This window comes from Salmo trutta, chromosome 13 (genome assembly GCF_901001165.1).
Source record: "Salmo trutta chromosome 13, fSalTru1.1, whole genome shotgun sequence".
NCBI lineage: Eukaryota > Metazoa > Chordata > Actinopteri > Salmoniformes > Salmonidae > Salmo > Salmo trutta.
In genome coordinates this window covers 90,804,971-90,831,968 of record NC_042969.1, presented here as the reverse complement: position 1 = coordinate 90,831,968, position 26,998 = coordinate 90,804,971, and the positions used below count along the sequence as shown (strand labels likewise).

General features: G+C 43.7%; 1 protein-coding gene across 1 annotated transcript in view; it reads left to right on the top strand.

Annotated features, from left to right (window-relative positions):
- Positions 1 to 26,998, top strand: part of LOC115206740 (contactin-5-like) — a 503,383-nt gene that overhangs the window by 231,176 nt on the left and 245,209 nt on the right. Inside the window, exon 5 of the mRNA XM_029773946.1 lies at positions 11,165 to 11,340. Coding sequence (XP_029629806.1) covers positions 11,165 to 11,340 — 176 coding nt within the window. The remainder of the gene's footprint in view (positions 1 to 11,164; positions 11,341 to 26,998) is intronic.

Below are 26,998 nucleotides of genomic sequence, written 5' to 3'. Positions count from 1 at the left end.
AGCAGGGGATCAAATACTTTTTTCCCTCACTGTATGAGGGGTGGCCAATCCTCTTCTGGCTGTGCTGGGTGGAGATTATAACAGAACATGGCAAGATGTTCAAATGTTCATAGATAACCAGCAGGGTCAAATGATAGTAATCACAGTGGTTGTAGAGGGTGCAACACGTCAGCACCTCAGGAGTAAATGTCAGCTGGCTTTTCATAGCCGATCATTCAGAGTTAGACAGCAGGTGCGGTAGAGAGAGAAAGGTATCACGTCCAGTGAACAGGTCAGGTTTCCACAGGCAGAACAGTTGAAACTGGAGCAGCAGCATGACCAGGTGGACTGGGGACAGCAAGGAGTCGTCAGGCCAGGTAGTGTTGAGGCATGGTCCTAGTGCTCAGGTCCAGAGAGAGAGAGAGAGAGATCTTAGATTCACACTGGATTATATGAGAAATACTCCAGATATAACAGACTGACTCTAGCCCCCCCCCTGACACATAAACTATTGCAGCATAAATACTGGAGGCTGAGACAGGAGGGGACAGGAGACACTGTGGCCCCGTCTGACGATACCCCCAGACATGGCCAAGCAGGCAGAATATAACCCCACCCACTTTACCAAAGCACAGCCCCCACACCATTAGAGGGGTATCTTCAACCACCAACTTACTACCCTGAGACTAGGCTGAGTATAGCCCATGAAGATCTCCCCACGATCCCGCCATTAAAAGGTCATTTACCACCTTCACAAGTGCAGTCTCAGTGCTATGATTGGGTCTAAAACCAGACTGAAGCGTTTCGTATACATTGGTTGTCTTCAGGAAGGCAGTGAGTTGCTGCGCACCAGCTTTAAAAAAAAGATAGATTGATAACACCTATCATACTGCTATGGCTGACCCAGTGAACAGCCTATCATACTGCTATGGCTGACCCTGTGAACAGCCTATCATACTGCTATGGCTGACCCAGTGAACAGCCTATCATACTGCTATGGCTGACCCAGTGAACAGCCTATCATACTACTATGGCTGACCCAGTAAACAGCCTATCATACTACTATGGCTGACCAAGTAAACAACTGTCGTGTCTCTCACTAATTAAATTATCAAATCAAATCAAATCACATTTATTTATATAGCCCTTCGTATATCAGCTGAAATCTCAAAGTGCTGTACAGAAACCCAGCCTAAAACCCCAAACAGAAAGCAATGCATGTGAAAGAAGCACGGTGGCTAGGAAAATCTCCCTAGGAAAAACTCCCTAGAAAGTCCAAAAACCTAGAAAGAAACCTAGAGAGGAACCAGGCTATGAGGGGTGGCCAGTCCTCTTCTGGCTGTGCCGGGTGGATATTATAACAGAACATGGTCAAGATGATAAAATGTTCATAAATGACCAGCATGGTCAAATAATAATAATCATAGTAGTTGTCGAGGGTGCAACAAGCACGTCCGGTGAACAGGTCAGGGTTCCGTAACCGCAGGCAGAACAGTGGAAACTGGAGCAGCAGCATGGACAGGTGACTGGGGACAGCAAGGAGTCATCATGCCAGGTAGTCCCGAGGCATGGTCCTAGGGCTCAGGTCCTCCGAGAGAAAGAAAGAAAGAGAGAAAGAGAGAATTAGAGAGAGCATATTTAAATTCACACAGGACACCGGATAAGACAAGAGAATACTCCAGATGTAACAGACTGACCCTAGCCCCCCGACACATAAACTACTGCAGCATAAATACTGGAGGCTGAGACAGGAGGGATCAGAAGACACTGTGGCCCCATCCGATGATACCCCCGGACAGGGCCAAACAGGCAGGATATAACCCCACCCACTTTGCCAAAGCACAGCCAGGCAGACTATTCCATAAAAATGGAGCTCTATAGGAGAAAGCCCTGCCTCCAGCTGTTTGCTTAGAAATTCTAGGGACAATTAGGAGGCCTGCGTCTTGTGACCGTAGCGTACGTGTAGGTATGTACGGCAGGACCAAATCAGAAAGATAGGTAGGAGCAAGCCCATGTAATGCTTTGTAGGTTAGCAGTAAAACCTTGAAATCAGCCCTTGCAAGGAAGCCAGTGTAGGGAGGCTAGCACTGGAGTAATATGATCAAATTTTTTGGTTCTAGTCAGGATTCTAGCAGCCATATTTAGCACTAACTGAAGTTTGTTTAGTGCTTTATCCGGGTAGCCGGAAAGTAGAGCATTGCAGTAGTCCAGCCTAGAAGTAACAAAAGCATGGATTAATTTTTCTGCGTCATTTTTGGACAGAAAGTTTCTGATTTTTGCAATGTTACGTAGATGGAAAAAAGCTGTCCTTGAAACAGTCTTGATATGTTCTTCAAATGACACACTTTTTTATCAAAACGATTACCTAAAATTTAATTGATTACGTGATTGAATTAAACCATGCAACAATTAACTCATTAACAACCTGGGACACCACAGAAGCATTAGTTTATATAGAGCGCCTATCTCCCGAATCCCCTCTTAATTATCTAAATATCTCTTATATCAATAGCAGTCAATTATTAATCGTCACCTTATTCAGTCTCATCCGAACGTTGTAAAATTCTTGGTTATCTTTACGAACACTGGCTAACAAGTTGAATCAGCAATACAAAAATTGGCTTAATTATTTATTTACTAAATATCTAAATAATCACATAAAATAAAAAGGCCCTAGAGGACGAAACCGATATGATGGCTGGTTACACAAAGAAAGGGTGTTGGGTTTGAATGAAAGAGCGGGAAGACTGAGGTACAAAGGAGATTGGGTCTCTATTGGACCTTGAAAATCTATGCTAACGTAAATACAGAATCTTATGCATTCTAATAACCGCCTATTCGGAAAAGGAAAATGCAAGATATATACAGTTGAAGTCGGAAGTTTACATACACCTTAGCCAAATACATTTAAACTTCGTTTTTCACAATCTCTGACATTTAATCCTAGTAAAAATTCCCTGTTTTAGGTCAGTTTGGATCACCAGAGAAGGATTTATTTCAGCTTTAATTTCTTTCATAACATTCCCAGTGGGTCAGAAGTTTACATACACTCAATTAGTATTTGTTAGCATTGCCTTTAAAATGTTTAACTTGGGTCAAACTTTTAGGGAAGCCTTCCACAAGCTCCCCACAATAAGTTGGGTGAATTGTGGCCCATTCCCCCTAACAGAGTTGGTATATCTGAGTCAGGTTTGTAGGCCTCCTTGCTCACAAATGCTTTTTCAGTTCTGCCCATACATTTTCTATGGGATTGAGGTCAGGGCCTTGTGATGGCCACTCCAATACCTTGACTTTGTTGTCCTTAAGCCATTTTGCCACAACTTTGGAAGTATGCTTGGGGTCATTGTCCATTTGGAAGACCCATTTGCGGCCAAGCTTTAACTTCCTGACTGATGTCTTGATATGTTGCTTCAATATATCCACATAATTTTCCTGCCTCATGATGCCATCTATTTGGAGAAGTGCACCAGTCTCTCCTGCAGTAAAGCACCCCCACAACACGATGCTGCCACCCCCGTGCTTCACGGTTGGGATGGTGTTCTTCGGCTTCCAAGCCTCCCCCTTTTTCCTCCAAAAATAATGATGGTCATTATGGCCAAAATATTATATTTTTGTTTCATCAGACCAGAGAACTTTTCTCCAAAAAGTACGATCTTTGTCCCCATGTGCAGTTGCACACCGTAGTCTGGCTTTTTTATGGCGGTTTTGGAGCAGTGTCTTTTTCCTTGCTGCGCGGCCTTTCAGGTTATGTTGATATCGGACTCGTTTTACTGTGAATATAGATACTTTTGTACCTGTTTCCTCCAGCATCTTCACAAGGTCCTTTGCTGTTGTTCTGGGATTGATTTGCACTTTTCGCACCAAAGTACGTTCAACTCTAGGAGACAGAATGCATCTCCTTCCTGAGCGGTATGACGGCTGCATGGTCCCATGGTGTTTATACTTGCGTACTATTGTTTGTACAGATGAACGTGGTACCTTCAGGTGTTTGGAAATTGCTCCCAATGATGAACCAGACTTGTGGAGGTCTACAATTTATTTTCTGAGGACTTTGCAGATTTCTTTTGATTTTCCCATGGTGTTAAGCAAAGAGGCACTGAGTTTGAAGGTAGGCCTTGAAATACATCCACAGGTACACCTCCAATTGACTCAAATTATGTCAATTAGCCTATCAGAAGCTTCTAAAGCCATGACATCATTTTCTGGAATTTTTCATGCGTTAACGTCACAGTCAACTTAGTATATGTAAACTTCTGACCCACTGGAATTGAGATACAGTGAATTTTAAGTGAAATAATCTGTCTGTAAAAAATTGTTGGAATAATGACTTGTGTCATGCACAAAGTAGATGTCCTAACCGACTTGCCAAAACTATAGTTTGTTAACAAGAAATTTGTGGAGTGGTTGAAAAACAAGTTTTAATTACTCCAAGTGTATGTAAACTTCCGACTTCAACTGTATTTACACTGAGCTGTGCTTCGATAGATGGGTCGAAGATGGAAGACTGGTTTGCCCAGCAGAGATCAAATCAAATCAAATTTATTTATATAGCCCTTCGTACATCAGCTGAAATCTCAAAGTGCTGTACAGAAACCCAGCCTAAAACCCCAAACAGCAAGCAATGCATGTGAAAGAAGCACGGTGGCTGGGAAAAACTCCCTAGGAAAAACTCCTGAGAAAGGCCAAAAACCTAGGAAGAAACCGAGAGAGGAACCAGGCTATGAGGGGTGGCCAGTCCTCTTCTGGCTGTGCCGGGTGGATATTATAACAGAACATGGTCAAGATGTTAAAATGTTCGTAAATGACCAGCATGGTCAAATAATAATAATCATAGTAGTTGTCGAGGGTGCAACAAGCACGTCCGGTGAACAGGTCAGGGTTCCGTAGCCGCAGGCAGAACAGTTGAAACTGGAGCAGCAGCATGGCCAGGTGGACTGGGGACAGCAAAGAGTCATCATGCCAGGTAGTCCTGAGGCATGGTCCTAGGGCTCAGGTCCTCCGAGAGAAAGAAAGAAAGAGAGAATTAGAGAGAGCATATTTACATTCACACAGGACACCGAATAAGACAAGAGAATACTCCAGATGTAACAGACTGACCCTAGCCCCCCGACACATAAACTACTGCAGCATAAATACTGGAGGCTGAGACAGGAGGGATCAGAAGACACTGTGGCCCCATCCGATGATACCCCCGGACAGGGCCAAACAGGCAGGATATAACCCCACCCACTTTGCCAAAGCACAGCCCCCACACCACTAGAGGGATATCTACAACCACCAACTTACCGTCCGAAGACAAGGCCGAGTATAGCCCACAAAAATCTCCGCCACGGCACAACCCAAGGGGGGGGCGCCAACCCAGACAGGAAGACCACGTCAGTGGCTCAACCTACTCAAGTGACGCACCCCTCCCATGGACGGCATGGAAGAACACCAGTAAGTCAGTGACTCAGCCCCTGTAAAAGGGTTAGAGGCAGAGAATCCCAGTGGGAAGAGGGGAACCGACAAGGCAGAGACAGCAAGGGCGGTTCATTGCTCCAGCCTTTCCGTTCACCTTCACACTCCTGGGCCAGACTATACTTAATCATAGGACCTACTGAAGAGATAAGTCTTCAGTAAAGACTTAAAGGTTGAGACTGAGTCTGCGTCTCTCACATGGGTAGGCAGACCATTCCATAAAAATGGAGCTCTATAGGAGAAAGCCCTACCTCCAGCCGTTTGCTTAGAAATTCTAGGGACAATTAGGAGGCCTGCGTCTTGTGACCGTAGCGTACGTGTAGGTATGTACGGCAGGACCAAATCGGAAAGATAGGTAGGAGCAAGCCCATGTAATGCTTTGTAGGTTAGCAGTAAAACCTTGAAATCAGCCCTTGCCTTAACAGGAAGCCAGTGTAGGGAGGCTAGCACTGGAGTAATATGATCAAATTTTTTGGTTCTAGTCAGGATTCTAGCAGCCGTATTTAGCACTAACTGAAGTTTGTTTAGTGCTTTATCCGGGTAGCCGGAAAGTAGAGCATTGCAGTAGTCCAGCCTAGAAGTAACAAAAGCATGGATTAATTTTTCTGCGTCATTTTTGGACAGAAAGTTTCTGATTTTTGCAATGTTACGTAGATGGAAAAAAGCTGTCCTTGAAGCAGTCTTGATATGTTCTTCAAAAGAGAGATCAGGGTCCAGAGTAACGCCGAGGTCCTTCACAGTTTTATTTGAGACGACTGTACAACCATCCAGATTAATTGTCAGATTAAACAGAAGATCTCTTTGTTTCTTGGGACCTAGGACAAGCATCTCTGTTTTGTCCGAGTTTAAAAGTAGAAAATTTGCAGCCATCCACTTCCTTATGTCTGAAACACAGGCTTCTAGCGAGGGCAATTTTGGGGCTTCACCATGTTTCATTGAAATGTACAGCAGTGTGTCGTCCGCATAGCAGTGAAATTTAACATTATGTTTTCGAATGACATCCCCAAGAGGTAAAATATATAGTGAAAACAATAGTGGTCCTAGAACGGAACCTTGAGGAACACCGAAATTTACAATTGATTTGTCAGAGGACGAACCATTCACAGAGACAAACTGATATCTTTCCGACAGATAAGATCTAAACCAGGCCAGAACTTGTCCATGTAGACCAATTTGGGTTTCCAATCTCTCCAAAAGAATGTGGTGATTGATGGTATCAAAAGCGGCACTAAGATCTAGGAGCATGAGGACAGATGCAGAGCCTCGGTCTGACGTCATTAAAAGGTCATTTACCACCTTCACAAGTGCAGTCTCAGTGCTATGATGGGGTCTAAAACCAGACTGAAGCGTTTCGTATACATTGTTTGTCTTCAGGAAGGCAGTGAGTTGCTGCGCAACAACTTTTTCTAAAATTTTTGAGAGGAATGGAAGATTCGATATAGGCCGATAGTTTTTTATAATTTCTGGGTCAAGATTCGGCTTTTTCAAGAGAGGCTTTATTACTGCCACTTTTAGTGAGCTTGGTACACATCCGGTGGATAGAGAGCCGTTTATTATGTTCAACATAGGAGGGCCAAGCACAGGAAGCAGCTCTTTCAGTAGTTTAGTTGGAATAGGGTCCAGTATGCAGCTTGAGGGTTTGGAGGCCATGATTATTTTCATCATTATGTCAAGAGATATAGTACTAAAACACTTTAGTATCTCCCTTGATCCTAGGTCCTGGCAGAGTTGTGCAGACTCAGGACAATGGAGCCCTGGAGGAATACCCAGATTTAAAGAGGAGTCCGTAATTTGCTTTCTAATGATCATGATCTTTTCCTCAAAGAAGTTCATGAATTTATTACTGCTGAAGTGAAAGCCATCCTTCATTTGCGAATGCTGCTTTTTAGTTAGCTTAGCGACAGTGTCAAAAATAAATTTCGGATTGTTCTTATTTTCCTCAATTAAGTTGGAAAAATAGGATGATCGTGCAGCAGTGAGGGCTCTTCGATACTGCACGGTACTGTCTTTACAAGCTAGTCGGAAGACTTCCAGTTTAGTGTGGCGCCATTTCCGTTCCAATTTTCTGGAAGCTTGCTTCAGAGCTCGTGTATTTTCTGTATACCAGGGAGCTAGTTTCTTATGAGAGATGTTTTTAATTTTTAGGGGTGCAACTGCATCTAGGGTATTGCACAAGGTTAAATTGAGTTCCTCGGTTAGGTGGTTAACTGATTCTTGTCCTCTGACGTCCTTGGGTAGGCAGAGGGAGTCTGGAAGGGCATCAAGGAATCTTTGGGTTGTCTGAGAATTTATAGCACGACTTTTAATCTTCCTTGGTTGGGGTCTGAGCAGATTATTTGTTGCAATTGTAAACACAATAAAATGGTGGTCCGATAATCCAGGATTATGAGGAAAAACATTAAGATCCACAACATTTATTCCATGGGACAAAACTAGGTCCAGAGTATGACTGTGGCAGTGAGTAGGTCCAGAGACATGTTGGACAAAACCCACTGAGTCGATGATGGCTCCGAAAGCCTTTTGGAGTGGGTCTGTGGACTTTTCCATGTGAATGTTAAAGTCACCAAAAATTAGAATATTATCTGCTATGACTACAAGATCCGATAGGAATTCAGGGAACTCAGTAAGGAACACTGCATATGGCCCAGGAGGCCTGTAAACAGTAGCTATAACAAGTGATTGAGTAGGCTGCATAGATTTCATGACTAGAAGCTCAAAAGACGAAAACGTCATTGTTTTTTTTTTTGTAAATTGAAATTTGCTATCGTAAATGTTAGCAACACCTCCGCCTTTGCCGGATGCACGGGGGGTATGGTCACTAGTGTAACCAGGGGGTGAGGCCTCATTTAACACAGTAAATTCATCAGGCTTAAGCCATGTTTCAGTCAGGCCAATCACATCAAGATTATGATCAGTGATTAGTTCATTGACTATAACTGCCTTGGAAGTGAGGGATCTAACATTAAGTAACCCAATTCTGAGATGTGAAGTATCACAATCTCTTTCAATAATGGCAGGAATGGAGGAGGTCTTTAAACTAGTAAGATTACTGAAGCGAACACCGCCATTTTTAATTTTGCCCAACCTAGATCGAGGCACAGACACGGTCTCAATGGGGAAAGCTGAGCTGACTACGCTAACTGTGCTAGTGGCAGACTCCACTAAGCTGGCAGGCTGGCTAACAGCCTGTTGCCTGGCCTGCACCCTATTTCATTGTGGAGCTAGAGGAGTTAGAGCCCTGTCTATGTTCGTAGATAAGATGAGAGCACCCCTCCAGCTAGGATGGAGTCCGTCACTCCTCAACAGGCCAGGCTTGGTCCTGTTTGTGGGTGAGTCCCAGAAAGAGGGCCAATTATCTACAAATTCTATCTTTTGGGAGGGGCAGAAAACAGTTTTCATCCAGCGATTGAGTTGTGAGACTCTGCTGTAGAGCTCATCACTCCCCCTAACTGGGAGGGGGCCAGAGACAATTAATCGATGCCGACACATCTTTCTAGCTGATTTACATGCTGAAGCTATGTTGCGCTTGGTGACCTCTGACTGTTTCATCCTAACATCGTTGGTGCCGACGTGGATAACAATATCTCTATACTCTCTACACTCGCCAGTTTTAGCTTTAGCCAGCACCGTCTTTAGATTAGCCTTAACGTCGGTAGCCCTGCCCCCTGGTAAACAGTGTATGATCGCTGGATGATTAGTTTTAAGCCTAATACTGCGGGTAATGGAGTCGCCAATGACTAGGGTTTTCAAATTGTCAGAGCTAATGGTGGGAGCCGTCGGCGTCTCAGACCCCACAACGGGAGGAGCAGAGACCAGAGAAGTCTCGGCCTCCGACTCTGACTCGCTTAACGGGGAGAACCGGTTGAAAGTTTCTGTCGGCTGAATAAGCGACACCGGTTGAGCATTCCTACAGCGTTTCCCTCCAGACGCCATGAGAAAGATGTCCGGCTGCGGGGACCGTGCGAGGGGGTTTATACTAACGTTACTATCTGTACTTGCTGGTGGCACAGACGCTGTTTCATCCTTTCCTACACTGAAATGACCCTTGCCTAACGATTGCGTCTGAAGCTGGGCTTGCAGCACAGCTATCCTTGCCGTAAGGCGATCGTTCTCCTGTATATTATGAGTACAACGACTGCAATTAGAAGGCATCATGTTAATGTTACTTAGCTTCGGCTGTTTGAAGTCCTGACGAACCATGTCCAGATAAAACCTCCGGGGTAGGAAAGTTGAAGGAAAAAAAAAAAAAGTTGAGTGAGGGAAAAAGTAGAAATATACGGTAATGAAAAAGTAAAAACCGTCAGGTAGCAAAGTAAAAACGTAAAAATATACGGTAATGAAAAAGTAAAAACCGTCAGGTAGCAAAGTAAAAACGGCAACAAAAACGCACAGCAGCGTAAACAAGATCGCCCTTGTCCTTTGTAGAATCTGTCTTTTCGTAGTGTTGTTGGGTGGATACGTTGTACCCTGTCTTCTCAGGAGATTGTCTGTCCTTTCCTAGGCCACGTACGTTTACAGCTGCTGCTGATAACTCAGCGTCTAGGATGTATCTCTTCTTTAGTGAATAAGAGTTCAAAGTTCATACCAAGTTCCCATCTTCAGCTCGTGCTGTATTCTGGCTGATCGTCACCTCCACGTTGAAATTAGCCCATTTAAACGTATGGACATCAGTCCTCACGTCATTGGAAACATAGGTTTAACTTCCGTCAACAGGCTTTTTGTAGTGGTGGAGAGAAGGGCGTGTTTCATAGTTCTCAACCAATGTCTGTTCACTTGGGTGTGGCCACTGAGTGAGAATAGTTTACTTTATGAAAACATTTTCTCATCTAGAAGCTAAAATTACATTTAATCTTTTCAAAGTTTCATATTTAAACATTTAAATTGCACAACAATTCAATGTGAATCCGATAACTAGAATGTGTAGACTTTCCAAGATACAATTTATGTCATCCTATCATCAGATATAATGTCCCAGAGACCAACTGATCTGACATCATATTCTTTACCAACGGACACTTTCAACTAGTTGGATTACAGAAATATTGTTTTTCCCCCCAACCTTTTTATGTTACCATACTCTCTCTATTTTAACAAAGGGCTTTCCAAGAGTGGATTTTGTAGAGTGGAGATAAAAGGGGGAAAGGTATTTTAGGGGGGTCATAAACCTCCCCCAACAGGGCAACGTCATGACACAACCTATCATACTACTATGGCTGACCTGTAAACAATCTATCATACTACTATGGCTGACCCTGTAAACAACCTATCATACTATTATGGCTGACCTGTAAACAATCTATCATACTACTATGGCTGACCCTGTAAACAACCTATCATACTATTATGGCTGACCCTGTAAAAAACCTATCATACTACTATGGCTGACCCTGTAAAAAACCTATCATACTACTATGGCTGCCCCTGTAAAAAACCTATCATACTAATATGGCTGACCCTGTAAACAACCTATCATACTACTATGGCTGACCCTGTAAACAACCTATCATACTACTATGGCTGCCCCTGTAAAAAACCTATCATACTAATATGGCTGACCCTGTAAACAACCTATCATACTACGATGGCTGACCCTGTAAAACACCTATCTGGTGGATGTAACAATAAACCCTTTTCCGTCTCTTTCTGTTCATATTCATTCAAATCAAAACATCAGATTGTCTACCTTTTTGTGTAAAGACATTTATATGTGATCTTTGTCTCTCTGCAGTTGGTTTATCAATGGAACAGAAGTGGATATTGAGGCAGTTTACCGTTACAGCGTGATCGACGGCAACTTGATAATAACCAATGCCAGCGAGACGGCAGACTATGGGAGATACCAGTGTAAGGCAGAGAACATCTACGGGACGGTCCTGAGTCGGGATGCACTGCTACAGTTTACCTGTGAGTATCTCTCTCTGATCGCTCTTTCTCTCTCTCTCTGATCTCTCTCAGATCTCTACCTGACCGTCTCTCTGATCTCTCGCCGACTTTCTCTCCGACCTTCTCTAGGATCGCTCTCTGACCTCTCTGATCTCTCTGACCTCTCTCTTATCTATCTCTGATCTCTCTGACCTCTCTCTTATCTATTTCTGGTCTCTCTTATCGCTCTCTGATATCTCTCAGATCTCTTTGCTCTCTCTCTTATCCATCTCTGGTCTCTGTGATCTCTCTCTGATCTCAAATACAAATTCAGATTGGTTTATTGGCATTAAATACAATCTGTAGATATTGCCAAAGCAGTACAGTGGTACAGCATTTCAGTAAATACAGTACAATGCAATGAGGATAATGAAATCCAGTTCATTTCAGGAGTAATAATAATGACATACAGTGTATAATCATGTGTACAGGTACAACACTACTGCTGTTGTATTTTGGAATCTTAGGTCTAATTAAATGAAACATATGTTTATAAAAAATAGTGAATTGCTAATAAATAAAGAATAAAATATACATGGATGATGGTTCCACTATGCACGAATTGTAAGTTATATACAATGTAAATACTTTAGGGAATTAATGGTCATGGGATGTTCCTCTGACTATGGCAATCAAATACACTGCTCAAGAAAATAAAGGGAACCCTAAAATAACACATCCTAGATCTGAATGAATGAAATAATCTTATTAAATACTTTTTTCTTACATAGTTGAATGTGCTGACAACAAAATCACACAAAAATAATCAATGGAAATCAAATTTATCAACCCATGGAGGTCTGGATTTGGAGTCACACTCAAAATTAAAGTGGAAAACCACACTACAGGCTGATCCAACTTTGATGTAATGTCCTTAAAACAAGTCAAAATGAGGCTCAGTAGTGTGTGTGGCCTCCACGTGCCTGTATGGCCTCCCTACAACGCCTGGGCATGCTCCTGATGAGGTGGCGGATGGTCTCCTGAGGGATCTCCTCCCAGACCTGGACTAAAGCATCTGCCAACTCCTGGACAGTCTGTGGTGCAACGTGGCTTTGGTGGATGGAGCGAGACATGATGTCCCAGATGTGCTCAATTGGATTCAGGTCTGGGGAACGGGCGGGCCAGTCCATAGCATCAGTGCCTTCCTCTTGCAGGAACTGCTGACACACTCCAGCCACATGAGGTCTAGCATTGTCTTGCATTAGAAGGAACCCAGGGCCAACCGCACCAGCATATGGTCTCACAAGGGGTCTGAGGATCTCATCTCGGTACCTAATGGCAGTCAGGCTACCTCTGGCGAGCACATGGAGGGATGTGCGGCCCCCCAAAGAAATGCCACCCCACACCATGACTGACCCACCGCCAAACCGGTCATGCTGGAGGATGTTGCAGGCAGCAGAACGTTCTCCACGGCGTCTCCAGACTCTGTCACGTCTGTCACATGTGCTCAGTGTGAACCTGCTTTCATCTGTGAAGAGCACAGGGCGCCAGTGGCGAATTTGCCAATCTTGGTGTTCTCTGGCAAATGCCAAACGTCCTGCACGGTGTTGGACTGTAAGCACAACCCCCACCTGTGGACGTCGGGCCCTCATACCACCCTCATGGAGTCTGTTTCTGACCGTTTTAGCAGACACATGCACATTTGTGGCCTGCTGGAGGTCATTTTGCAGGGCTCTGCCAGTGCTCCGCCTGCTCCTCCTTGCACAAAGGCAGAGGTAGCAGTCCTGCTGCTGGGTTGTTGCCCTCCTACGGCCTCCTCCACGTCTCCTGATGTACTGGCCTGTCTCCTGGTAGCGCCTCCATGCTCTGGACACTACGCTGACAGATACAGCAAACCTTCTTGCCACAGCTCGCATTGATGTGCCATCCTGGATGAGCTGCACTACCTGAGCCACTTGTGTGGGTTGTAGACTCCGTCTAATGCTACCACTAGAGTGAAAGCACCGCCAGCATTCAAAAGTGACCAAAACATCAGCCAGGAAGCATAGGAACTGAGAAGTGGTCTGTGGTCACCACCTGCAGAACCACTCTTTTATTGGGGGTGTCTTGCTAATTGCCTAAATTTCCACCTGTTGTCTATTCCATTTGCACAACAGCATGTGAAATGTATTGTCAATCAGTGTTGCTTCCTAAGTGGACAGTTTGATTTCACAGAAGTGTGATTGACTTGGAGTTACATTGTGTTGTTTAAGTGTTCCCTTTATTTTTTTGAGCAGTGTACATATCTAACAGTAATATTTGTGGTTTCTCCCTCACCCAGAATAATTCGGGTGAAAAAAGCTGTTTCACCACACATCTCCCCCCTGATATTACAGTTGATCTGGAAGTATTACGTTTTTTGGGCGCTAAAATAAGGTAAATTCTGCTTTGAAATTTGATCATCTTTTGAGAAAATGGCCTTTGAATGTTTTGGTATCTAGCGAAGAGCCCTTTGTCTACACCATTCTGCTTCATTCACACCCTCTTAAGCTTTAACCCCACCCATCTTGTTTCGCCCTCGGAGCGTTTAGAGCACACACTTGACGCTCTGGCCGATGATTTGTTTACCTCTGGATAACATGAAAACTGCCTAACCAGCTCTGCTGGCAATAATTTCATTACGCTTCTTTGCAGACGTTTACTGACACCGGCCATATATGTGATGTATACTTTATCTTAAGACATGCAAAATTAACTAATGCTCTTTTGTACATCCTGCTGGTTCGTACAATTGACCAAAAAACGTAATACTTCCAGATCAACTGTAATATCAATACCATTGTAAAGCACAATTTCTCCCCTTTCCAGCAAAATCAACGACGAGACCTTCATGATGCCCGCCTCTGCATGATTGAAGAAGGAAATTATCTCTGTCGGGTCTTTTTAAAAATGGATGGTGGGGACGCGAACCCTACTGTGTGATAGGGAAAGGGGGAGATGTGTGGTGAAACAGCTTTCTTTCACCCGATCTGTTCGACTTATCACCTCTAAAATGTAATTTAAGCACTCTATAGAGTGAAGGTTTGTGTCGATTTTGAATCAGATTTTTAGGGCGGTTGCTAAAGTTATCTTCAGACGTAAACAGCGACTGTCGCAGCTTTTGAGAGTCATGATGTTTTGCAGTGATGACGCAAAAAATTAATGCATTCAGTTGTACAATTGACTAGGCATCCCCCTCACGCTGTCCCTGTCCCTGTCTTGATTTTAATCAGCGAGAGAAGGGCTACCGCTGGTGGAAAGAAGCTGTACGGCACAAAATGAGTTGCACATGCATGCAGTACGTCACGATGTAACGTACCACGTCAGAGGAGTCCGTTTTTTCATAATTTCTCAAATACTATTAGTCCACTACCATGTCAATCAACGCTGAATCTAAACTTAGTTCAAACCCCGGATTTTGATGCAACACAGTTGCTACAGTCCCATTTAATTTTCATTGCAAATCAAATCAAATCAAATCAAATTTATTTATATAGCCCTTCGTACATCAGCTGAAATCTCAAAGTGCTGTACAGAAACCCAGCCTAAAACCCCAAACAGCAAGCAATGCATGTGAAAGAAGCACGGTGGCTGGGAAAAGCTCCCTAGGAAAAACTCCTGAGAAAGGCCAAAAACCTAGGAAGAAACCTAGAGAGGAACCAGGCTATGAGGGGTGGCCAGTCCTCTTCTGGCTGTGCCGGGTGGATATTATAACAGAACATGGTCAAGATGTTAAAATGTTCGTAAATGACCAGCATGGTCAAATAATAATAATCATAGTAATTGTCGAGGGTGCAACAAGCACGTCCGGTGAACAGGTCAGGGTTCCGTAGCCGCAGGCAGAACAGTTGAAACTGGAGCAGCAGCATGGCCAGGTGGACTGGGGACAGCAAGGAGTCATCATGCCAGGTAGTCCTAGGGCTCAGGTCCTCCGAGAGAAAGAAAGAAAGAAAGAAAGAGAGAATTAGAGAGAGCATATTTACATTCACACAGGACACCGGATAAGACAAGAGAATACTCCAGATGTAACAGACTGACCCTAGCCCCCCGACACATAAACTACTGCAGCATAAATACTGGAGGCTGAGACAGGAGGGATCAGAAGACACTGTGGCCCCATCCGATGATACCCCCGGACAGGGCCAAACAGGCAGGATATAACCCCACCCACTTTGCCAAAGCACAGCCCCCACACCACTAGAGGGATATCTACAACCACCAACTTACCGTCCGAAGACAAGGCCGAGTATAGCCCACAAAGATGTCCGCCACGGCACAACCCAAGGGGGGGGGCGCCAACCCAGACAGGAAGACCACGTCAGTGGCTCAACCTACTCAAGTGACGCACCCCTCCCATGGACGGCATGGAAGAACACCAGTAAGTCAGTGACTCAGCCCCTGTAAAAGGGTTAGAGGCAGAGAATCCCAGTGGGAAGAGGGGAACCGACAAGGCAGAGACAGCAAGGGCGGTTCGTTGCTCCAGCCTTTCCGTTCACCTTCACACTCCTGGGCCAGACTATACTTAATCATAGGACCTACTGAAGAGATAAGTCTTCAGTAAAGACTTAAAGGTTGAGACTGAGTCTGCGTCTCTCACATGGGTAGGCAGACCATTCCATAAAAATGGAGCTCTATAGGAGAAAGCCCTACCTCCAGCCGTTTGCTTAGAAATTCTAGGGACAATTAGGAGGCCTGCGTCTTGTGACCGTAGCGTACGTGTAGGTATGTACGGCAGGACCAAATCGGAAAGATAGGTAGGAGCAAGCCCATGTAATGCTTTGTAGGTTAGCAGTAAAACCTTGAAATCAGCCCTTGCCTTAACAGGAAGCCAGTGTAGGGAAGCTAGCACTGGAGTAATATGATCAAATTTTTTGGTTCTAGTCAGGATTCTAGCAGCCGTATTTAGCACTAACTGAAGTTTGTTTAGTGCTTTATCCGGGTAGCCGGAAAGTAGAGCATTGCAGTAGTCGAGCCTAGAAGTAACAAAAGCATGGATTAATTTTTCTGCGTCATTTTTGGACAGAAAGTTTCTGATTTTTGCAATGTTACGTAGATGGAAAAAAGCTGTCCTTGAAGCAGTCTTGATATGTTCTTCAAAAGAGAGATCAGGGTCCAGAGTAACGCCGAGGTCCTTCACAGTTTTATTTGAGACGACTGTACAACCATCCAGATTAATTGTCAGATTCAACAGAAGATCTCTTTGTTTCTTGGGACCTAGGACAAGCATCTCTGTTTTGTCCGAGTTTAAAAGTAGAAAATTTGCAGCCATCCACTTCCTTATGTCTGAAACACAGGCTTCTAGCGAGGGCAATTTTGGGGCTTCACCATGTTTCATTGAAATGTACAGCAGTGTGTCGTCCGCATAGCAGTGAAATTTAACATTATGTTTTCGAATGACATCCCCAAGAGGTAAAATATATAGTGAAAACAATAGTGGTCCTAGAACGGAACCTTGAGGAACACCGAAATTTACAATTGATTTGTCAGAGGACGAACCATTCACAGAGACAAACTGATATCTTTCCGACAGATAAGATCTAAACCAGGCCAGAACTTGTCCATGTAGACCAATTTGGGTTTCCAATCTCTCCAAAAGAATGTGGTGATCGATGGTATCAAAAGCGGCACTAAGATCTAGGAGCATGAGGACAGATGCAGAGCCTCGGTCTGACGTCATTAAAAGGTCATTTACCACCTTCACAAGTGCAGTCTCAGTGCTATGATGGGGTCTTAAACCAGACTGAAGCGTTTCGTATACATTGTTTGTCTTCAGGAAGGCAGTGAGTTGCTGCGCAACAACTTTTTCTAAAATTTTTGAGAGGAATGGAAGATTCGATATAGGCCGATAGTTTTTTATAATTTCTGGGTCAAGATTCGGCTTTTTCAAGAGAGGCTTTATTACTGCCACTTTTAGTGAGCTTGGTACACATCCGGTGGATAGAGAGCCGTTTATTATGTTCAACATAGGAGGGCCAAGCACAGGAAGCAGCTCTTTCAGTAGTTTAGTTGGAATAGGGTCCAGTATGCAGCTTGAGGGTTTGGAGGCCATGATTATTTTCATCATTGTGTCAAGAGATATAGTACTAAAACACTTTAGTATCTCCCTTGAGCCAAGGTCCTGGCAGAGTTGTGCAGACTCTGGACAATGAAGCCCTGGAGGAATACCCAGATTTAAAGAGGAGTCCGTAATTTGCTTTCTAATGATCATGATCTTTTCCTCAAAAAAGTTCATAAATTTATTACTGCTGAAGTGAAAGCCATCCTCCATTTGCGAATGCTGCTTTTTAGTTAGCTTTGCGACAGTGTCAAAAAGAAATTTAGGATTGTTCTTATTTTCCTCAATTAAGTTGGAAAAATAGGATGATCGTGCAGCAGTGAGGGCTCTTCGATACTGCACGGTACTGTCTTTCCAAGCTAGTCGGAAGACTTCCAGTTTAGTGTGGCGCCATTTCCGTTCCAATTTTCTGGAAGCTTGCTTCAGAGCTCGTGTATTTTCTGTATACCAGGGAGCTAGTTTCTTATGACAGATGTTTTTAATTTTTAGGGGTGCAACTGCATCTAGGGTATTGCGCAAGGTTGAATTGAGTTCCTCGGTTAGGTGGTTAACTGATTCTTGTCCTCTGACATCCTTGGGTAGGCAGAGGGAGTCTGGAAGGGCATCAAGGAATCTTTGGGTTGTCTGAGAATTTATAGCACGACTTTTAATCTTCCTTGGTTGGGGTCTGAGCAGATTATTTGTTGCAATTGTAAACGCAATAAAATGGTGGTCCGATAATCCAGGATTATGAGGAAAAACATTAAGATCCACAACATTTATTCCATGAGACAAAACTAGGTCCAGAGTATGACTGTGGCAGTGAGTAGGTCCAGAGACATGTTGGACAAAACCCACTGAGTCGATGATGGCTCCGAAAGCCTTTTGGAGTGGGTCTGTGAACTTTTCCATGTGAATGTTAAAGTCACCAAAAATTAGAATATTATCTGCTATGACTACAAGATCCGATAGGAATTCAGGGAACTCAGTAAGGAACACTGCATATGGCCCAGGAGGCCTGTAAACAGTAGCTATAAAAAGTGATTGAGTAGGCTGCATAGATTTCATGACTAGAAGCTCAAAAGACGAAAACGTCATTGTTTTTTTTTTTGTAAATTGAAATTTGCTATCGTAAATGTTAGCAACACCTCCTCCTTTGCCGGATGCACGGGGGGTTTGGTCACTAGTGTAACCAGGGGGTGAGGCCTCATTTAACACAGTAAATTCATCAGGCTTAAGCCATGTTTCAGTCAGGCCAATCACATCAAGATTATGATCAGTGATTAGTTCATTGACTATAACTGCCTTGGAAGTGAGGGATCTAACATTAAGTAACCCAATTTTGAGATGTGAAGTATCACAATCTCTTTCAATAATGGCAGGAATGGAGGAGGTCTTTATACTAGTAAGATTACTGAAGCGAACACCGCCATTTTTAATTTTGCCCAACCAAGATCGAGGCACAGACACGGTCTCAATGGGGAAAGCTGAGCTGACTACGCTAACTGTGCTAGTGGCAGACTCCACTAAGCTGGCAGGCTGGCTAACAGCCTGTTGCCTGGCCTGCACCATATTTCATTGTGGAGCTAGAGGAGTTAGAGCCCTGTCTATGTTGCAGCCTCGTTTGAATGCTGCGGTTGTGCAAATTTGTAGGAATGGGGTTAGTCACCGTTAGCTAGCTTGGTAAACAACGTGTAAAATCACACACGTCACGTAACGTTAGCTAACGAGCCAGTCATCTAACATTAGCTAGTTAAACAACAATGAACATGGTGCCAAATCATGTCGTTACTACACTGCATGAATATACTGGGAACTAACCAACCAGGTTCAATGTTAGCTAGCTAACATTAGGCTCTAACTAGCAAAGCAAACAGCTCTGGGATACGAATAATAACGTCAACTAGGGAGCCAGACAACTAACATTAGCTAGCTAGCTAACAGTACACTATAGCTTGAAATGAAACCACTTTCTGTCAAAATTAGAAACGTGTAATATCTGAAAATGTAGCTAGCTAACGCTTGACTATCTTACCTGTATACATCATCATGCATGATGGACACGTCTCCCTGTCATGGATGACATGCCTCCGTTGCCCTTAGTTTGAAGATGTAATCCAGAAACAGGTGTTTTTTTTAGCTATCATACTCTAATTCCATTGATTTCAAAACTTGATCCTCCAAAGAGTGGAGAGCAACACTTAGCTATGCAGCTCCACTACACAGAAGCCGCATTCAACAGGATTACCAACACAGACTGACCAGCTGAAATAGACAGAAGCTTTCTATATGGCAGACCAATCCAAACTCCTGTCTTGGCATGTCCAGCCCACTCATTATCTCAGCCAATCATGGCTAGTGAGAAGGTTTCGCTTTTTCTGTGGCTAAACCAACTACAGTGGTTCCTCCTTGAAAAGTTGTGAGCTTACACCGAGGGACTTAGAGGTACCGAGCATCATGTCTTCATTGCTCCATACCACCACAAGGGGGAGTTGGAGCACTCAGTATGCATTTGGTTCCAAAGGTTTTTATATGACCAATCATATCGAGTGGTTCCAATGACGAATTTGATGTGAGCTAGCTGTCCCTGGTGACCTTCTTCAGCAAAGATGGCTGACAAAATATTACGGTGGAAGCAAATGTAAGTAGTTATAACGTCATTACGAGTCAAGCAAAAAAAAAGTACAATTGAGAGGAATATGTTAGTTAATGTAGAGACAAATGATTGTGCATATTTTTTGTCATGAAGTTCATTTACAAAAATCGCTATTTAGCAAGTTTGTTTCCAGTCATATCCAATACCAGGTGTATCAAACTCCATTCTTTGAATGATGCTGTGTCTGCATGTATGTATTACAATTATACACTTCAACAGTGTTTACCACTCCTGCTCCTGGGACATCAATGATTACACATTATAACTATGCAATAGACTAGAAACATGATTTTTAAGTAAAGGCTGATTTGTAATTCATATATACAGAATAGAAAACAATACATCCTGCCAAGTGTGCTGAATGATGCATGGAAGAGAGCGAGGAACAAGATGAGAGTAACAATCCAAGCTATTTGCTCTGAGACTCTGAGACCTGCAAAATAATTGCCAGAGGTCCGGACAACAGGCCTCTGACAACAAGCCAAGTTAACAAACAGATCACCGACCATTTCGAATCCCACAATACCTTCTCTGCTATGCAATCTGGTTTCCGAGCTGATCATGGGTGCACCTCAGCCACGCTCAATTCGAAATGGTCGGGGATCTGTTTGTTAACTTGGCTTGTTGTCAGAGGCCTGTTGTCCAGACCTCTGGCAGTCTCTATGGGGGTGCCACAGGGTTCAATTATTGGGCCGACTCTTTTCTCTGTATATATCAATGATGTCGCTCTTGCTGCTGGTGATTCTCTGATCCACCTCTACGCAGACGACACCATTCTGTATACCTCTGGCCCTTCCTTGGACACTGTGCTAACAAACCTCCAACCGAGCTTCAACACTCCCTCCGTGGCCTCCAACTGCTTTGAAATGCTAGTAAAACTAAGTGCATGCTCTTCTACCGATTTGCTACCCTCACCCTCCCGTCCGACTAGCATCACTACTCTAGACAGGTTCTGACCTGGAATATGTGCACAACTACAAATACCTAGGTGTCTGGTTAGACTGTAAACTCTCCTTCCAGACTTACATTAAGCATCTCCAATCCAAAATTAAATCTAGAATCAGCTTCCTATATCGCAACAAAGCATCCTTCACTCATGCTGCCAAACACACCCTCGTAAAACTGACCATCCTACAGATCCTTGACTTAGACAATGTCATCTACAAAATAGCCTCCAACACTCTACTCAGCAAACTGTCACCAAAGCCTCAGATATAGCAGATATATTTCACTGGTCATCCACAAAGCCAACTCATACTTTGGCTGCCTTTCCTTCCAGTTCTCTGCTGCCAATGACTGGAAAGAATTGCAAAAATTACTGACGCTGCAATCTTTTATCTCCCTCACTAACTTTAAGCATCAGCTGTCAGAGCAGCTTACCAATCATTGCACCTGCACACAGCCCATCTGTAAATAGCCCACCCACCTACCTCTTCCCCATATTGTATTTAACCCTGAAACCATACAGGGTCTATTTGACCAGATCCCTATGGGCCCTGGTCAAAAGTTGTTCATTATATACAGAATAGGGTGCCATTTGGGACATATACCTGATGTTCAGACATGCAGTGCTATGTTGGGAACCACTGCCACTGGGTAGGTAGCTGCTGCTTTCACTGGTGGGGAAGTGTCCCTAGCTCCTCACCTAGCTGCTTGGGTGGTGGGTGAATGGAAGCAGCAAAAAATTGCACCTTATTCTCTATATAGTGCACTACTTTTAGCCAGAGCACGTTGGGGGTAGGGTGCCATTTGGGAAGCAGGCACAATATCTTCCTCCAGTAATTCTCTGGCCAGGCTCCAAAACATCATCACAAGCCAAGGAAGCATACCGACCGCGAGCCCAGGAGCAACTGTGCTCTGCTCACTGGAGAAACACATTGTTAGTTTAGCTTCCAGTTTCTGCAGGAGCGCAGGCCATAATAACGTTATCGCCATGCCTACAGGGAGCGTATGTAGTAGATATTACTGTGTGTTGTTTTTCTTTTCTTTTTCTTTTTATTGAATATCCAAAACATACAATTTACTTGCAGTGAAGCCGCTCAACAACTACATCATACCAGTCATCCAACAGACTCCCATTCAGAGCGACACACAAAAGCATCCAGGGTCAAAGCCCTGCTCAAGGGCATGTCGACAGGTCTCCCATAAGGCCAAAAACGGGGAGCCAAGTCAGCAATCCATCAGCCACCAGACCACGCTTTCAACCGCCAGCCCTCCAAGATCACCCCACAGTTCCCCACGAGCTGTCCCTCAACCATCAGAGACCCCTCCCACAGTCCCCCCCAAGAAAAAAATTATCATAATAATTAAAATAATTCCATTCCCCACCCCAAAGAGCCCCCCCAATGCACCAACAACCAGGAAAATGAACTAAAAAGAAAAAAGACAAAGACAAAGGAAAACAGAAAACAACAATGCAAAAAACAAAGGACATCAAGGACAACTAAAAGCATAACAGCAAGGCCAACTATACATGTTTGAGTGCATGTCTGGCACTATTTACGTGTGTGTGTGTGTGTGTGTGTGTGTGTGTGTGTGTGTGTGTGTGTGTGTGTGTGTGTGTGTGTGTGTGTGTGTGTGTGTGTGTGTGTGTGTGTGTGTATGTATGTGTGCATTTGAATGAGAGTGTGTGTATATGCATGTGTACAAACACCTGCACGGCATCAGCCTCAGCCAAACCGGTATAAAAACACTGCCCTCATGGTCATTCAAACTTACCTTTTTATACTTTAATCTTTGACCGCCATTCTATCCCCCGCCCAGCAACTCCACTCCCACTTGTCTCTAATTCCACATCCCCAACCCTCAGCTTCCCTCAGCCCATCCCATCTATCTCTGCTGGCCACCCTCTTCGGATTTCATTGCAACATATATCTTTCAACTATGCTGTGATGTTTAACGTACTATTTCAATATATCTAATCGAATAGAATCCACAGATTGCGATTTGAAGATAAATACTTCTAAGAGTATTAGTATATTAGTAATTGACTGACCCGGTCTCCAGATCTCCTAACAGTACTATTTCTAGGGTCAATTTTAAATCAGTGTTCTGCATTTTCAGCCATTCCTGAACCTGAGACCAGAAACAGGCTACCTGAGGGGAATACCAAAATAAATGGTCTATTGATTCTGTATCCTCACAACAAAATTTGCAGAGCTTTGATGATTTTATGTCCCATAATTTTAGCTGAAAAGCATGAAGTCTTGAATCTTAAGTCGTTTTATATATCAACTCATACCATGGAATCGGTACATCAAAAATCTCTTCCCAACTACTCTGCAATCTGTATGGCACAGTTGTCAACATCCTGGTCCTCAATGAAACTGGTATACTTTCCTATTTATGCTATTTTTATTCCTCCGTCAGTTTTGATCCTTTATATTGGGCAGACAGACCAGTTCCCTACCTCCTCCCGCTGCCACCTGCCTCCTCCATTTTTGGGGCAATGCTGTAATCAATTGGTTGTAATCTTGGATTGAGCAGACCTTCTCGTACAATTCTGATAACTCCATGAAAGACATAACTCTACCATTACAATTTACAATATCATTTAAGAACAAAATACCCTTTTCAAACATCTTTCCCATAAATACAGGTATTTTATCAACCAGCACATTTGAGTTCAGCCATAATATGTGTTGTAATATTTGTTCTATCTTTTCAGGAGATGAAATTGAAATTGTAGCCAGCTCTGCAATGCTTGTTTGAAAAAGAGAGAGACTTTGAAAAAAGCATCATTTTCAATTAATTGAAAATGAGACATAGCAATCTGCACAAAGGCAAAAAGGCAATTTTTAAACAATGGATGAGCTTTTCTTAATAATCTACTGGAGAACCATTTAGGGTTCAAATAAAACGTTTGAATGAGTGAAGCTTTCAGAGAGAGGGTTTAGTGCTTTTATATTTAATAATCTCAACCCACCCAATTCATATTCATTATATAGATAGGCACATTTTATCTTGTCTGGTTTAGCTTCCCAGATAAAGCAAAATATGTTTTGCTCATATGATTTGAAAAACAAATTATCAGGAGTGGGCAGCACCATAAGTAAGTGAGTAAACTGAGATATGACTAAAGAGTTTGTTAGGTTGCTTCAATCGAATCTGGTATCAGAACAGAATTTAACACTAGGCTGAATATATTTATAGTCAAGCATAATAAATGGTAAATGCAATTTTCGTATATACGGGTTCACTGTAACACATCGCAGGGCAAAACAGAGAACTAACTGTTTAAGCACAAAATTCTTCTTTAATACTCTGACAAAGATAGTTCCCGCTCAGAGCGGGCCTGTCAGAGTAGAGGCTGAGTGTGGTTTAGACTTACTCAGCCTATCGTAGGCGCACAGGCTGGTCCCAGCCTCCTGGCGCATCACATGTTGCCAGGCGTTGGATCTTATCTTCTTAGTGTATACTCAAGAGTCAGCAACCCCTCAGTTGCCTGTTATTCACTCATACAGTTGTTTCTCCACTCTGTCTGTTCCTCACATGCTCCCCTTGTGATTGGTATCATAACCTCCTATCACTAAGTCAGCTGCCTACACCTTGTTACACAATGTTCTCTTTGTCTACCCATTTTGCTGTCCTGTTTAAGTTCTGATGTACTATAAACCATAATTATAGTTGCACATTCAATATCTGCAGAAGCATAAAACTGAAAAATAACCCCACAAGTTAATCAGGGCAATTTTTCCATAAATAGACAGGTATTTACCTCTCCATGGTTGCAGGATCTTGTCTATTTTTACACGTTTTTGATTGAAATTCATTGTGGAGAGCTCAGTTATATATTTTGTGATATGAATACCAAGTATGTCTATTTCACAATCAGCCCATTTTATAGGTACACTGCAGGGTAATGTAAAAGTTGTATTTTTTAAAGATCCAATATGTAATATTGTACACTTAATTAGGTTTTAGTCCAGAGAGTCTGTATGTTGTTGTTTAAAGGGTCATAGATCCAGGTGAAAAGTGATACATTGGTTCTTATACTAACAACTGTTTGGCTATTACGCAGTCCATGTTTACTGAGCTGAAGAAAAAGGTTTTGGTGGGCATGGATTGTTATTGTCCTTCCTTCCTGCCCTCTACTCGGCTGGACACTCATATTTGCCTAAAACCATGGCGACGTGTGACTGGTTCTCCACCGTTCACTTTGTCTTGTCTGTGTGGTTTTAGGATTGACAACGCTGTCTTGTCATTGGGTGATTTGATACAGGGCCTCCTTTATCCTCCTGTAACTACAGGATGACCTCTACACTGCATGGTCAAATCCAATCTAACACAATGTCAGCATATGTTTCCATAGATTTTTAATCCAATATGATCCAAGATGGCGTAGCAGTGCAGATGTGGTTTGTCGTTCTCTCCTGTACATTTTGTATGTTTTGTCTTTTTTTGTATATATTTCAATTTATTTTCAATCTCTTTTCCATTTTTAAATGAAATATACCTTCCGGCAACCCGCCTCACTCAATGTGACACGGATCCGCTATTTTTAGACCTTTTAGCCAGAACCTCCATCAGAAGCTAACCATCAGAACCTCCATCAGAACCTCCATCAGAAGCTAGCCATCAGAAGCTAGCCATCAGAAGCTAACCATCAGAACCTCCATCAGAAGCTAACCATCAGAACCTCCATCAGAAGCTAACCATCAGAAGCTCCATCAGAACCTCCATCAGAAGCTAGCCATCAGAAGCTAGCCATCAGAAGCTAACCATCAGAACCTCCATCAGAAGCTAACCATCAGAACCTCCATCAGAAGCTAACCATCAGAACCTCCATCAGAAGCTAACTATCAGAAGCTAGCCATCAGAACCTCCATCAGAACCTCAATCAGAACCTCCATCAGAACCTCCATCAGAACCTCCATCAGAAGCTAGCCATCAGAACCTCCATCAGAAGCTAGCCATCAGAAGCTAGCATCAGAAGCTAGCCATCAGAAGCTAGCCATCAGAACCTCCATCAGCAGCTAACCATCAGAAGCTAGCCATCAGAAGCTAACCATCAGAAGCTAGCCATCAGAAGCTAGCCATCAGAAGCTCCATCAGAACCTCCATCAGAAGCTAGCCATCAGAAGCTAGCCATCAGAAGCTAACCATCAGAACCTCCATCAGAAGCTAACCTTCAGAAGCTAGCCATCAGAAGCTAACCATTAGAACCTCCATCAGAAGCTAACCATCAAAACCTCCATCAGAAGCTAACCATCAGAAGCTAGCCATCAGAACCTCCATCAGCAGCTAACCATCAGAAGCTAGCCATCAGAAGCTAACCATCAGAAGCTAGCCATCAGAACCTCCATCAGAAGCTAGCCATCAGAAGCTAGCCATCAGAACCTCCATCAGAAGCTAGCCATCAGAACCTCCATCAGAAGCTAGCCATCAGAAGCTAGCCATCAGAAGCTAGCCATCAGAACCTCCATCAGAAGCTAGCCATCAGTACCTCCATCAGCAGCTAGCCATCAGAAGCTAGCCATCAGAAGCTAGCCATCAGAACCTCCATCAGAAGCTAGCCATCAGTACCTCCATCAGCAGCTAGCCATCAGAAGCTAACCATCAGAAGCTAGCCATCAGAAGCTAACCAGCAAATTGGCTACTAGCTATTTAGTCATTGTCAGCCACTGCTAGCGGCCTTTACCTTCTGCACAGACACCAGCCGCTCTTAGCCTGGATAATACTTGCCAGCCTGCCAGTATCGGACTGTTTTCTCCACTACAACGCCAGATTCCTGCCGTAAGCCCTGGACCATTACTCCTGATTATCACAGCTAGCTAGCTGCCACCGAGTGGCCCAGCCCCGAAGCTAGCTCTGAGCCAGGCCCACCTCCCGGTCTACTCTGCCACCCAGTGGCCCAGCCCCGAAGCTAGCTATGAGCCAGACCCACCTCCCGGTACGTTCAGTGATCACTCGGCTACACAGCTGATGCCTCCAGAACTCTTCCCCAACACGGCTAGAATTCCACTACTCCACCGGATCCTTGCCGTAAGCTC